General features: G+C 51.3%; 1 protein-coding gene across 1 annotated transcript in view; it reads right to left on the bottom strand.

The window, feature by feature from the left end:
- Window positions 1–7,646, bottom strand: part of MAN1C1 (mannosidase alpha class 1C member 1) — a 139,430-nt gene extending 131,784 nt beyond the window's left edge. The window contains exon 1 of the mRNA XM_008694862.2: window positions 6,994–7,646. Coding sequence (XP_008693084.2) covers window positions 6,994–7,533 — 540 coding nt within the window. The 5' untranslated portion in view covers window positions 7,534–7,646. The remainder of the gene's footprint in view (window positions 1–6,993) is intronic.
- Window positions 7,647–13,800: the final 6,154 nt, after the last annotated feature.

Genomic DNA, 13,800 nt, shown 5'->3' with positions numbered 1-13,800 from the left:
TATACAAAGACTTGTACATAAAATAGTCACAGAAGCTTTATTCATAACAGCCAAACACTGCAAACAACCAAAAAGTCCACAACAGGTGACAGAGGAACACACTGTGGTACATTCGTGGAACAGAATGAGTCTCGACAATAGAGAGGGATGAAGTGTGAATCCACACACGGATGGATTTCAGAAACATCCCTGGTGAAGGAAGCCTTTGCACAAAAGGGCGTATGTTGCACTACTCCATTTATGTGAAGTTCTAGAACCGGCAAAACGAACCTCTCGTGACAAACTGAAATAGTAGATGGGAGGTGGGTGATGGGGGATTGCCTGGGAAGGAGCAGAGGGATCTTTCTGAGGTGACGGAAATGTTCCGTATTTCCATGTGTGCTTTACGTGGTTTTCTGCGTTTGTTAAAATTCAGCAAACTGTGTATTTAAGATCTGTCTATGTAAGCTATACTTAGTGCCTGCATCACAGGATTGTTGTAAACAAAACAAAACAAAACAGCAAGACAAGAACAGAAGAGACAGGCATTGAGAGGCCAACAGACCTGTCTAGACAATGCAGCAGGCCCTACAGAACACAGCTGTACCACTCAGTGGATTTTCTGTGACCACCAAGTCATGGTGGAGGTGGAAGGAAGGGAGACAAATCTTCTGTTATTCAGCCACTGAAAATGGCTGCTATTTAGTGAAAACTATTTGCCTGTAATGTTCACCTATGGAGCAGCTGATACCCAGGGCATGCCTGATAAAAGCACGATTATTGCTCATCGATTAAGGAGAACGCTAATCAGTATGCCAAAGTTTCTTCTGTAAAAGTTACCACTAACAGCGTTGCCCTAAAATGGATGGACAACTGCCCTGGTCTTAGCCTTTAATTAATGAAAATGCAGTTAAGAGACATACTCAGACCTCCTTGTGAGTGAGAGCTATTCCGACTGCCCGCCTGCCAAGTTTGGAGAGCTCTCAGACCAAATCTTAAGAAAACAGCCTTTTCAGGGAAGAAACACCTACAGCTGGGTCACCACACACACTGAGGCCACAGCCTATATCTGTGGTCTCCGTGGCTTCTGTTCTCTTTGGGGGTGGAGGTGCCAAAACCGTGTGACTTACAGTGATCTCAGCCACATCAACTCTGCATCTGAAAGAACCAAAACTGGGGCACCTGGCTGGCTCAGTTGGAGGAGCATGCGACTTTGATCTCAAGGTGCTGAGTTCAAGCCCCACATTATGCATGGAGCCTACTTAAAAAAAATAAAAATAAAAAAATAAAAGAACCGAAACTATGCTGCCAAAGCTATTAACTAGCCCCTAGAGATGAGTGGGGGAAAAGAAGAGAGACTTCGGCTCTTGGCTTCTCAGAATTCTTTTGACCAGTCCCCAATTAGGTGTCTTGTCATCATCTGCTATGAGAATACAGAGCTAAGAAAATCTGCTGTTTCTTTTCCCCAAATCATGCAAACACTTGTGTGTAAGGCCTTGGCCGTGGGGTCGTCAGAAGTCAAGAACCAGAGCTTGCTGTTTGAATGAACCTGGTCTTTCTGGCCTGCAGGTATCCAGACCGGATGATAATAATAATCTTTGATTCATGACACTCATTCCTGCTCCATTCATGGTCCCCTTTTATTTTATTTTTATTTCTTATTTTTTTATTTTTTTAGAGGGGGGAGGGGAAGAGGAAGAGGGAGAGAACGAGAATCCCAGGCAGGCTCCACGCCCAGTGTAGAGCCTGATGCCGGGCTCCATCTCACCACCCTGAGATCATGACCTGAGTGGAAATCAAGAGTTAGGTGCTTAACCCACTGAGCCACCCAGCTGCCCCTGGTGTCTCTTTTAAAGTAAGGTAACAAATACCCGTGAATTCACCAGAGGCAACTACTTTCCTGAATCTTGTCCATCATTCCCTTGTGAAGGCTTTCCTGACCTAGCCAATGAGAGCAAGGCAGGGAGAGAATTTCCTAAAGCTCCCACCACCTCCCTTAACACAGACTCAACTTCGGTTACAGGAAGACCAGAGGCAGTACCCACAAGACCGGCTGCCCCCTGAGATAATCAAACTGCTTCCCTGGATGGGATTTTCCAATTTGTGAGCCTGATTTATTTTTTTCAGTAAGAGAAAAGATGTAAGTCCCTTTGAGCAAAGTATGCCTGATATATATCACAATATTTATTTTTGGTAGAGTAATGGATCAGTCTTCAGGGAAAGCTAGAGAAAAGGCATTTCTTGAGCTCAGATGTAAATCACTCTGAAAACCGCAGGGGAATCTATATTCCTACCCCTCTGCTAACGACAGTGTGAAATAAACAGCTGACTTTTAAAAGTCACTGTTTCTAGCCCTAACACTAACAACAGAGTTAAGGATGTGAGGCCCAAAAAAGCAATTGCTCCTGGAATGCCTGCACCTAATTCCCCAAAATGATAGTACAACTCAAAATGAAAGAAGAGACCCACCCAGCCTGTAGGTATTAAGTTGTACACCCAGTGGGGACAAGTTCTAAGCTTTACGTGCAGTACTCAGTTCCAAGGAGGAAGGATGAAGTGTGGCTGGGCTCAGGATATAAGGGTCCCCCAAGGGACCTGTCCAGTTATTATAGGCCAGTCTTCCTATCTACATTAAATGTATCATAGAGCAGGACAAGAGGGAAACTGAAGGACAGGGGGAGAAAACGATCTTCGATGAATCGGCAACTTAAACAGAGCTCTTCAAAGGAAAGCTATTTAAATCTAAGGTGTTCCTAATATCAATTATCCTGAACATCTCACAGGCTCAGATTCACATGCTACAAAGAACACAAAGCCTTTTAATTTTCTTACCTGTCCATGGCACTAGCGGTGATAAATCAGATATACAGAGAAACCACACATGACTAACGAACCAGCCCATTAATGGCGAGCAAAGATCATTTGCCAAGATGACTTATTCAGACACAGTCACATATCATAACCAGCAATATCCTGGAGGCTTAACGCAGCAGGCATAGAAAGCAAGAGCTGGGGCACTCCCTGCCAAGTCTCGGGCACTCCAGGGCGACTCGGGCATCCTCCAGATGCCTGCTATCCAAGCATGAAAAGATTGTATTCATGGCTGCCACCTCCCCACTCTCTTCAAGGTAGACTTGCTCTTGGAAAAATACCGCAACTTCTAAAAGGTCTCTTGGGTCACAGAGCTGCTGAGTCCCCAACCTTGCTATGGCCCCTCCTCTGGCACTCTCAGAATTCCAGGTGCCCTCAGGAAGAAGATCCAGCCTCTGCCACCAGCAACCTTAGCCGTTAGTTTATAGACCCTTACTGCGGGAACTCATTCAAGTAACGAAGCTCCAACTAGGTGATTGATCCTCTTCTAGGTACTTGGGCAGACCCATAAACAAACCAGTAAATAGGTGGGAGTGAGGGAAAGAGAAGAGTTCCCTAAGTGCCAGTCCCTTTGTTTTACCGGGAAAACAGGCCCAGTGACAGGAATTTTTCTTTGCAGTCAGAGTTGATGGTGTGGCTAGGGCTTGAACCCAGGCTGGATTCTTAGCGGGACTGCCACCTACAGTGGGGCACAGGAGATGGGGATGAAACTCAATCCATGTTCTGCATATGGGCCAGGGGCAGCCTCATTCCAATACTATATTCTCAATGTCCCAGACTGCCCAATTCCCTTTAACAAATGCCCCCTTCACTGAAAGGGACAACTGAGGTTCCCCAGATCAGCAACCAACCATCATTAGCAGGACCCAGGAGAGTTTGAGTCCTCTCACTGGAATGTAACCCTGACAAGCTATACGCCCCCAGCTCTTGCCATGAGTGAGAAAAGTCTGTTGAACTTGAATCTGTAAGAAATCCACCAATGGCGAAGGTCTCCTATAATTAATAATCATGACAATAATTTCCTATATTATCATCAGATCTGAAGGGAAGGCTGCTAGCAAGCTGTTTTACATTCTCGCCAACTCCTTTACTCTTCATGATCCCAAGCTGAGGATCTGTCATTGTTCAATCCCATCTCTAAAGTTCCATAGGGATGATGGAAATAATTAACTTAATCAACTATATGGATATCTACTCTTGACAAAGTGCCAGTGAATACCACTACCATGGTCAACACACAATTGTCTCTGACATCATGGAACTAACACGTTGAATACAGAGCTGGGAAAAACCCAATTGCTAAGGAGTGCCTGACCAGACTAGCAGCCTGCTTGGGGGCCAGCTCTGGAAGCAAGATTGTACGTGACCAGCCTATTCTCCCCTCCCTCACTCCATTTTATAGAAGGAAAAATAAGGTCCAGGAATGAGAGCAGGTGGCTTGCCTAAGTCAGACAGTTGATAACTGAGCTGGGATTGGAACCCACAGTCTCTGGCTTTCCCCCTTTCCACCACATTGCCTCCTCCAAGGTTCCAAGGCTGCAAAGTGAAGAGAAATAGTTGGTTCTACTGACAGATTGTTTCCTGATGCATGTACACCCAGAACATGCAGCTTCAACCCATCTTATCAGCACAACCTCATGCCTATGTTCATCTCTCATACCAGCATGTTTATAAATAGACTTCATTGATCTAGAGCCCTGGTGTCCAGTCTTCATTCACTCTCATTTATCACCCTCTCTGGGTCTCTCTTGACGTTTACTTTCACTTTAAAAATCTCATAAGAACAGAGCCCTTTTTATCTGATGCTAGCTCCCCCTCTGCTCCTGGGGTCTAATCAATCCATGTCTGGAAATAAACAAGCCAGAGAGGGAAGCAACAGTCCCTTTTATGAAAACAGGCACTTTTCTAAAATGATCTACCCCTGGGCATGGCACAGATAGAAATTTAAATGAGAAGGAAATAAAGACATCCTCCAGCCATAGTCCTACACATTCCTTATCAGGCAGGACACCAGGGAAGGTAACCCCGCATTAACAGCTAAACCAAAGACTCTGCCTCGCATTTTTCAGGTTGTTTGGAAAGGTGGGGGTCCAAACTCAAGAAGTCTGAAGAGACAACAGGCTTCAAAATATAATAGTGTGTATAGTTCAGCCTCCTCCCTTCTGAGGAGTTTAAGGTCTCCGAGATAGTAAGAGAGGGCTCATTGAACACCAATTGCAGGTAGCTACTACCAGGGGTGCTCAGAGATGCCAGACTGAATGATCCAGACATCTGGCAACCAAGACAGACCTTCACCCACCATGTTATTTTACACCCACCTCCAGAGCAGAGTCTCCACACCTCCCACCACTCCCTAGCTGCTGCAGCCTGCAGCCTCGGCCAGCAAGGCAAGCTGTCTATGTACAGAGGGGCAGAACCAAGTCCCCACTAGCCAGCCCACTCTTCTTACCATGGCTCCCAACCCCAGGCTTTCAGAAACAGGTCACGGACCTAGATGCGAATGCAGAAAGCACCTCTTCTGAAGAGGACAGTAGTTAATTCTTAACTGTTTGGGGGATCCTTTTGAAAATCTGATGGCACCTCTGGACACCCCATGAGAAACTGCATGCATGCAGTTTATATGTAATTTCACTGGGGGGTGACTGCCCTCTGGGGAGGTATGAAAAGGCAGAAAGGGCTAATGTGCTCAGAGCCAGCTTAAAGCAAGGAAACTGTGGGCGAGTCAGGTAAGTAGTCAAAACCAAACCAGTAGTTCTTAACCAAAAAGGGAGAAATGATGTCCCTTCCTTAGCTACTGCAAGTTCCAGCTTTCAATTAACCTTTGAGATTTCAACAAGAATTTGGAAACTAAGAGCGCACACATGCACACACGCACAAAACAAAATCTTTGTGGCTTCCTATCTTGACGTCACGAAATGTCCTGTGATTGCTAGTTAAGATAGAGTCTCCCAACAGGGCTTACTGCAGAAGGGCTGAGTACCAGCAGAGGTAAGAAGTAGGGCAGAGGTGGACACTGGGATGGAGGACAGTCCAGACAAGGAGAGAGGGATAGCTAAGCTCTCCACTGGCTCTGAGTAGATCCTGGCAGGGCAGGTCCTGACCCTTGCTGCCGGCTCATCTTGGAAATCAGACCTGCTGACTCCTTTGCAGCAAACCAAGAAGTCCATCAGAAATAGCCCTTTCCGCTGGGTCCACGGGGAGTGGGGGATGCATCCTCTCATTTCTGGGGAGGAGACCCTGGCCCACAGCTTGCCCATAGCCCCCTCGTGGCTCGGGGGTGTCACTGCAGCCCCCTCTGCATTGCTGGGCAAAAACCTCAGGGAGGCAGCCCTAATAGTGGTAGAGCACATTTAGTGACGGCTTGGCAACAGTCTTCAAGCCATGGTGAGGCTGCGTTTGCTTTTCATTTCTTAAACTAGGACCAAGATTGACACTCAAAGCGATCCTTCTAAATCCCTCCCTGGTACAGACCCTACAGGAAGCAAGTCCAAGACCTGCTTCATTAAGCCAATAACCTACGAGCTTCTGTAACATTACCACCGCCCTATTGATCACTCCTTCCTGTATCACATGCGATTATGCACAATTGTTTCAAAGCTTGATAGAAATAGTTAGCAAGAATGTACAACAACTTCTAGTTTGCAGGTTGCTGGTTAGATTACAAAATACTTGCAGGACAACAAATACCACCAATCCCACCCCCATGTCCTGAATTTCCAGGTAGCAGATTCTACAGGGGTTTGGGGGAAGTCAGGACTTAAGGACACACAGTGAGAAAGAATGTGGCCCTTGGCCCCATGCAAGCAGAGAGGGTGTCCATTAATGAACCTAACTAGCAACTGCGCAAAGGGACAGGTGCAGCCCTCCTGGGTTGGGACTTAACTGAAAAGACCAGAGTTGGGGTGGGGGAGAGTCGATCCAGTGGTTCAGCTACCACCTGTCAGAGGTGGGGATGATTAACTGAACCCAGCCGTGGGAAAGTACCCACTGAGGAGAAGGTGGAAAGTTTGGGAGGAGAGAGGACGGTGCAGTGTGCCCGGAGGGCCTAGAGCAGTAGTCCAGGGACCCGAAGTGACTGGGGCCAGGGGAAACGGATGGAAGCACAGAGGGTCTTTTCCTTTCCCGGGGAAAGAGAGTCCTTACCTCCTTGATTTTCTCCCGCTGGGCTCGAACTAGGCTCTGGGGCTCCTTACTCTCATCTGCCCTAGTCCCCAGGACCGGGTGGCGGAGGCGGCTCCGGAACGCATTGAAGTCAAAGCTAAACGGGATGGCCCCCTCCTGGGGTCTGAGGGCTGTGCTGCCGCTGCTGCGGGCCGCCGTGGCCATTTCCCGTGTCCCGGTGGGCTGGGTGCGCCGCAGCCACACTTTCCGGCGGCGGGTACTGGCTTGGCTGCTGGCGTCGTCCTCACCCGGGGCTGGCACAGCCGGGGCCGGGTTGGGAGGCGACTCCTGCTCGCGGGCCAGGGGGTGGCCGGCGACTTCGGCCACTACCTCCGGGCCGGGCTGCTGGGTCCGGGGGGCCAGGAAGAGGCGCTTGAGGCGAGAGGAGTTGGGCAGCAGGAAAAGGGCACCGAAGCACAGGGTGACGAGGCCCGAAAGGAAGAGAAGGAAGAGGAACTTCTGCGGCAGCCGCAGCCCCCACGGGGAGGCCGGGACGAAGACGGGCACTTTCCTTATGAGCATCGTGGCCTGGCACGGGGCTGGGGCCGGTCAGCTCCGGCCGGGCCCCCGAGGCCCTGGGAGTGCAGGCACTGGCCAGCAGGGGTTCGGCGCCGGGAGGTCGTCGAGGGGCGCTGCCCGGCGTGGGGGTCCCTGAGAGTTTCGCCGCTTCGGGGGCTGCCCTGAAGTTCAGGGAGTTTGGGGCGAGTCCCCCAGCGCTGAGGCGGGGACGCAACGACCTCGGCGGGGCCCGGGCGCGCCGGGCTGCACGGCTCGCGGCCCGGGCCCGCAAGGGTCGGCCGCGCGCCACAGCCTTCTCTCCGGCCGCCGCGCAGCCCCTCCTCGCAGCGGCCGGAGCCCGCGGGGCCCGCGCCTTCCCGTGCTGCGGCCGCCGCCGGGGCCGTCACATGCCGTCCGCGGCGCCCAGGCCGTCCGCGCGAAGGGGCACCGGCAGGCCTCGTCTCCGCGCCGAACCACCCGCAGCCCCTCGGCCCAAAATTTCAGCCTCAGAAGCAGTTTCCAGAGGGGGCTGGCTCAGGCGGCGAGGCGGTGGCGGGGCTGGTGTGTCAGAGCCGCTGCGAGAGCGCGCCGACCCGGCGGGGTCGCGACAGCGCCCGGCTCGGCTATCGGGACACGTCCACAACTTTGCTCCGCCGCGGAGCGGGCGCCGGGCAGCGGGAGCAGGCACTTCTGAGCCCTCCGGGCGGGGGGCTTCCTGAGCCCCCGGGAGCGGAGGGATGCCGAGCCGCGGTCCGGAGCCGGGCGCCGTCCGCGACTAGCCGCGGCGGGGCGGCTGCAGCTGCGCCCGGGAGTGCGGACTCCCGCCCCGCCAACTCGGAAGGGCTCGGGAACCCGCTGGGATCACCTGTTCCCGGCTCCCGCCGGCTCCACGGAGCGCGCAGCACCGGCTGCACCTCTCCCGCCGCAGCTGGCGTCCTCGCAGCGGCCGCTCCAGACGGGTCGCTGCCGCCGCAGGCTGAGCCGCCGCCGCCGCCGCCGAGCCTGCGCTCCACACGCGCGCACACCCGCTCGGACGCCTCCGCCGCCGCCGCAGCTCGGCTTTCACTGAGACAGCGCCCGCGGCCCCGCCTCCCTCCGGGCCACGCCCTCGGGCCACGCCCACTGCGCGCGCCCCGCGGTCCACCTCCGCCGCGGCGCCGCAGCCAGGCCAATGGCCTCGCGTCCGTGGGTAGGGAGCGCGGGGCCTAAGCGCTGGTGGGGAGAGGCGAAGGGACTCCAAGCCACGCCCCCTCCCTCAAGAGGCCAGCGCCGCGCACACTCCCCCCCATCCCACCAGCACCAATGGTCCAGCTGCGCGGAGTTGGCGAGGGCGGGGTGGAGAGCGACGCGAGGTCATTGGCTGCCTCGGAGGGATCCCCGTTGGGCTGCAGTCGCCCATTGGTTAGTGGCCAGCGTTCGCGGACTGGGAGCGACCGCGAGGCCCCCTTGCCGCCCCCGCCCGGGCCGCTCGGGTTGTTGGCGTCCGGGTGGGGGCGGGAGACCCGGACGGTCTGAAGGGCTCTGGCCATTGTTCAGGAACCACTGTCACCCGTCCGTGCCAGTCCACGATTGGCAGAGAGCTGGGGGTCTGCCCAGGGGTCCCCAGAGCTTCTGCAGGAGCCGTGGTGGTGCTGCCGTGGCAGGCCGAGGAAAAGGTGGCGGGAGCCAAGCCGGGCAGCTGTAGCCACGGCTGGACCAGGCTAAGGCAGTGTTTCCACTGGACCCCCACCGACCACTGCTCTGCCTTCCTTTTCCCACAGCCCCAAACGGACGAGGGCCCCCAGGTGGGGGAGAGAGAGATGCGAGGGAAAAGGGCAGAGAAGAGAGAACCCTGGTCGTGTGTGCCGACCACACACATCATGTGACATGCGTACCTAGATGCCTACGTGTGTTGATGTGCACATGTGTGCTGGGATGCATAGATACATATGCGCTCAGAGATTGTATGTGAGTGAGCACTTGCACACATACACTTAATTTAGGTATGGACACCAAGAGATTATACTGGAGCATACACAGACTTGTATACATATCAGTACAAATATTGACACGTGCACACACATAGCCACTGACGCACAACAGACAGGTCCAAAAACACGCACGTGTACACACTGCCAGGCATATATTGCCAGACACGCGTGTGTCTCGACCCCAAGGCCCTCCCTCACACCTTCCTGCTCAGACTGAAGTCTCTCTGTGCCTCCCCTTCCTGTTAAACCTAACCCAGGGCAAAGCAACATTGTGCGGTGTGGGTCTTTCATGCAAAACACTTTATAGAGACAAATAACAGCAGAGGGAGAGACAAATTAAGAGGTGTAATAGGCAAGAGGGAAAATATCTGCTTTCAGCTGCAATTTAAAATGAAATGCAGCGTTGACGAGACAGAAAATACTGCAGGGAGGCCTTTACCGTTAGAAGAAGCGGCCCAGGCGGGCTCTCAACTCATAAATCTTGCTTCTTCCCTGAGGCCTGCTAGGATGGGCCACTGGGACTCAGACATCCTTCTCCCTCTGGCAGACCACTGACAGCAGACCCTCCCCTGATATTTAAATATCCTTGGCATGTAAATTTCTTTCACTTGAAAGTAAAAGACTGCTCCGAGTAACAGGTGCAAATATGTTGTAACAGGTGCAAATATGTTGGTGACTGGAGACGAACAGTCCCTCCCAACCCCACAAGTTGCACCTAGCTTAAATGTAAAATTCTAATTGAGATGTTTCAGTCTCTCATGAGTTTAACTGTCAGGAGTCAGTTCCCTGGAACCAGCTGTGAACATCAGAGACAAACACGTGATCCCCTTAGATTCAGGAGTCCTGACACCCAGCCAGGCCTCTTCCCATCCCCAGTGCCCAAGCAACCCTCCCTGGATCCCACCCCGGGAAGAGGCAGGCTTGTCCTTGGAAAACCAGGAGCCCACCATTCGTTGGAGGCACCCAGGTTGTTCCATATTGCAAGTGTAAGGGAATCACTGTTCAGTGCCCTGAGAATGTAGGATCCGGGGGGAAAGGGAGGAAGGAAAGGCCGTCTTGGAAAGATATGTCTGTTTGAACTGGGTGCTCAGTGGGATTGTGACACCTGGATCAGCCTCTCATATGTTGGTGAGCCAGGGTAGAAAGTGGGGCTGCAGCAAAACTAACACATTCCACAGACCCAGGCTACAAAAACCAGAGCCCAGAGAGGACAACTCCGTTTCAGATTGAGGTCATGTTGGTGGCTACACTGCATTGGTGACCTTTTACACTCTCCCTGAAGAGCTTGCTGAAACCCTACAAGTCCCCATCTCAGCTTCCGTAGACCTCACACACATGGTGGCTCTTTTATCGCTGGATTTTGCTATTCATATGCTGTCCCACAGCAGACACTTCCTCATGACAGGGACCATGGCTTGTTCACCTCTTTAACTGCCCTGGGTCTTAATTACAATACCTTGGAAATGGGCACTGTGTTTGTTGACTAACCAATGAATAAATGAGTGAGTGATGCCCATTTCACAGATGAGGAAATTGAGGCTTAGGGAAAGGAATAATAATGAACTAACATTTTCTATGTGCCAAATACCTATTGCTTCATTTACTTTTCAGAACACTCTTATGTGGTGAATTTTATTTATAGCCTCATTGTATAGATAACAAGACTAAGGCTGGAGAGGTATAGGATAAGTTAACAAGTATCTTTCTCAGCTTAATTTAGAAACTTAAATGGGGCAGGGAACAGAAATGAATAGCCATTTAAAAAATCTATTCTGTCAACAAATACTTATTGAACTTAGATGCTAGGTATTTCACTAGTCTCAGGTTGGACACAGAGATGAACAAAGCACGGTCCCTGCCACTATTGATTCATTCATTCAGTAAAGAACTATTTATTGAGGGGCGCCTGGGTGGCTCAACCACCCACTTATCCTGGATGGCTAAGTGTCTGCCTTTGGCTCAAGTCATGATCCCAGGTCCTGGAATGGAGCCCTACATCAGGCTCCCTGCTCAGCGGGAAGTCTGCTTCTCCCTCTGCCCCTCCCCCCGACTCATGCTCTCCCTCTCTCTCTCTCAAATAAATAAATAACATCTTTTAAAAAAAGAACTACTTAATGAACACCTACAATTACCAAGTACAGGGGGGCTGGGGATAACAGCCCTAAATAAGGCAGATGTGAAGCCTATCTTCAGGAAGCTTCTTGTCTAAAAGGCAACAGGGACCAATTTAGCCTGTCAGGAAGGACCACGGGGCACTGGTCTGCATGCTTCATATCTTATTCTATCAGGCCCTCGTGATGGCTCTCTGAAGCCGGCCTTGAGATCCCAGTTTAACAAATGGGGAAACTGAGGCTCGGGGGTGTGACCTGACTTATCCAAAGTCACACAGGGAATGATTTGCAAATCAGATTCACCTGCAAACCAGATTCACCTACCCTTAGAATCTATGCTCCTTCTATTAATAATATTAATATTAACTAAGATCAATGGGGCACTCACTATGCACCAAGCCCTTCCAATGGCATGTTCTAGAAGTTCACTTATTGGATCCTTACAACCATCCCACGAGACAGGTACTATTATTACTGACATTTTACAGAAGAAGAAACTAAAACACAGAAATTAAAGAATTTGCCCAGTGTCCCACATCTGGGAAGTGGCAGAGGGAGGATTTGAACCCAGTCAGTCAGTCTCCAGAGCTATTGTTCTCCATCTTATAATGGAGAAAGCAGGTGCTGTAGGAGGTCAGAGCAGAGCACTGGCCTCAGGTGAAATTCTTCCAGGCTTGTTGGGAGGATTGTATGAGCTCATTACCATCACTCAACAAGTACCTATAAAGTGCCTGCTATGTTCCAGGCAATATGCAAGGCATTAGGGATATAATGGTGAGCAAAAATAGACACGTTGTTCCCATTTGTGGAGCTTACAGTCTCAAGGGGAAGAGGAGTTTCAACAAATAAGCAATCCCCAAATATGTACACAGGCTGAGATGACAGTGAGGAAAGAGAGAGACGCCGCTGTAGAACTTGGAACAACGGACCCAGACCTAGACTGCGGGTGGGTGAAAAGTGGTCAGGGAAGACTTCCCCTAAGGCTGAACGGAGTTACGTAAGCAAAGAGGGATAGTGAGAACACAGAGCTGAGGGGACAACATGTGCAAAGGCCCCGAAGTGGAGATAACATGGTGCTTCTGAGAACAGAAAAGCCAGTAAGTCTGGAGTAGAGAGAGACGGGGAAAAGACAAGTAGCATCACTGAATGACTGCAGGCCGGAGTAGGAATGTGTGTATAGAGGTAGGTGGGTAGTAGATTCAGATTAACATTTTAAAAAGGCTGCTCTAGCCGCAGCGTGGACAACAGAATGGAAGGCAGGAGTGAACAAAGTGGGTGCCTTTCGGAGGATATTGCTATAGTCTATGGTGCCTCGGCCTGTGGAAGTGGGAGTCACCAGGACTGCAGGATCTAAATCATATTTAGAATCCAAAATGGATAGGACTTGGCCAATACTTGAAGTAGGACATTGATGGAGAGGGAGACATCTGCGCTGATTCCCAGCTCTCTAACTTGCCCCGGAGGTGGAGGCATTTGTTGAGATGGGAGCAGTGAACCAGGCTTCGAGGGGCTTCCCTTCAGGTCATCAAGAAGGTGCTGGGCAGGGCAGCTGGTGGGGAATCTGAATCTCCAGTGGTCATTAGTCCCATTTAGAATCAAAGACCAGAGATAAAGCCAAGTTTGAGCCAAGAGATAATCATCAGGCAGGTTCCTTAATGGCCTCCAGATAAATTGAACCCTGGGCAGGAAAGACAGTGATGACTGGGGCCCTGCCCAGTGAGAGCACATGCCCTCGGTCTCAAGATAAAAGTCCCTCCAGGTGGGCTCACACCAGCAGGGTACAACACCTAGTCGATACCTCGATGTGCAGTGGGGGCTGATTTCTGAGTCACAGAGCCCCGGACACCTGCCCTCATGGATTTTTTTTTAAGACTTTATTTATTTATTAGAGAGAGAGAGCACACAGAGGGAGAGGGAGAGGGAGAAGCAGACTCCCTGCTCAGCAGGGAGCCCTATGAGGCGCCCCTGCCCTCATGGATCTTAGAAGAAAGTCATGAAATTTCCTTTCACCTTGTCTTACCTGAGTCCCCAACCCCACATCAGAAGTCACCCAGTCAGCCAGGAGCAAGAATTCTCAACCGGGAGCAATATTGCCCCCAGAGAACATTTGGTGAAGTCTGGAGAGAATTTTTTTTTTAAAGATTTTATTTATTTATTCGACAGAGATAGAGACAGCCAGAGAGAGAGGGAACACAAGCAGGGGGAGTGGG

The sequence above is a fragment of the Ursus maritimus genome, unplaced genomic scaffold (genome assembly GCF_017311325.1).
Source record: "Ursus maritimus isolate PB19 unplaced genomic scaffold, ASM1731132v1 scaffold_32, whole genome shotgun sequence".
NCBI lineage: Eukaryota > Metazoa > Chordata > Mammalia > Carnivora > Ursidae > Ursus > Ursus maritimus.
This window is presented reverse-complemented; position numbering and strand designations above follow the sequence as displayed.